The 993-nt window shown below is 68.8% G+C and overlaps 1 protein-coding gene across 1 annotated transcript; it reads left to right on the top strand.

Annotated features, from left to right (window-relative positions):
• Positions 1–38: 38 nt before the first annotated feature.
• On the top strand, positions 39–974 carry LOC116819004 (anion exchange protein 2-like; the record flags this gene model as incomplete). The annotated part of the gene is made up of 2 exons (XM_032770328.2): positions 39–392; positions 753–974. Coding segments are annotated over exons 1-2 (301 nt in total), but the record flags the coding sequence as incomplete, so codon positions are not given.
• Between the last annotated feature and the right edge of the window lie 19 nt (positions 975–993).

The following is a 993-nucleotide window of genomic DNA, read 5'->3' on the forward strand; positions in this document are numbered from 1 at the left end:
CCCCCCCCCCCCGGAGTTTCCTCTGTGCCCAGCCGTCTCCCATTTTCCTTCCTTGTGGACTGGACACATGGACACCCTGCCCCAGGGCCCAGCACCCTGAGGATCCATAGTCTGCTGGCCCGTGGCCAGCGCGCGAAGCCTCTGACCCCACAGGTTCCCCCCGCAGCAATTCCACGAGGCAGCATATCTGGCTGACGACCGGTATGACCTGCTCAGTGCCATCAATGAGTTCCTGGACTGCAGTGTGGTGCTGCCGCCCTCCGAGGTGCAGGGCGAGGAGCTGCTGCGCACAGTAGCCCACTTCCAGCGCCAGATGCTCCAGAAGCGTGAGGAGCAGGAGCGCCGGGTGCTGCCAGGTACTGCGCTGGAGCCTAAGTCACCCGCTGAGAAAGGTAACAGGCTGCACCCCCCTGCTCTGCCAGGCCCTGGCATGGGGTGGGGGTGGGGGTGGGGCTGGGGCTGGGAACGGATTGGCGACACTCCCCCTGCCCTGCCGGGCCCCATGGCACGGGGTGGGGCTGGTGCCAGGGGTGGGGCCAGGCTGGCAACGCTTCCCCTGCCGCGCCCCATAGCGCGGGGTGGGGATGGGGATGGGAGTGGACAGGCGATGTTCCCCCAACCAGGCCCCATGGCGTGGGGTGGGGGTGGGGCTGGGACCGGGCTGGCGATGCTCCCCCAGCCAGGCCCCATGGCGCGGGGTGGGGCTGGAGATGGGGCTGGGTGGGCGCCTGACTTGCTGTCTGTGTGAGCAGCGCTGCTGAAGCCGAAGGTGGTGGATGGGGAGGCGGAGGATGAGGACGACCCCCTGCGGCGCACGGGCCGGCCCTTCGGGGGGCTCATCCGTGACGTGCGCCGGCGCTACCCCAAGTACCTGAGTGACTTCAGGGACAGCCTGAACCCCCAGTGCGTCGCCGCCATCATCTTCATCTACTTCGCCGCGCTCTCACCAGCCATCACCTTCGGGGGGCTGCTGGGTAAGGGCCATGGGGGGGG

This window comes from Chelonoidis abingdonii, unplaced genomic scaffold, assembly GCF_003597395.2.
Source record: "Chelonoidis abingdonii isolate Lonesome George unplaced genomic scaffold, CheloAbing_2.0 scaffold3399, whole genome shotgun sequence".
Lineage (NCBI taxonomy): Eukaryota > Metazoa > Chordata > Testudines > Testudinidae > Chelonoidis > Chelonoidis abingdonii.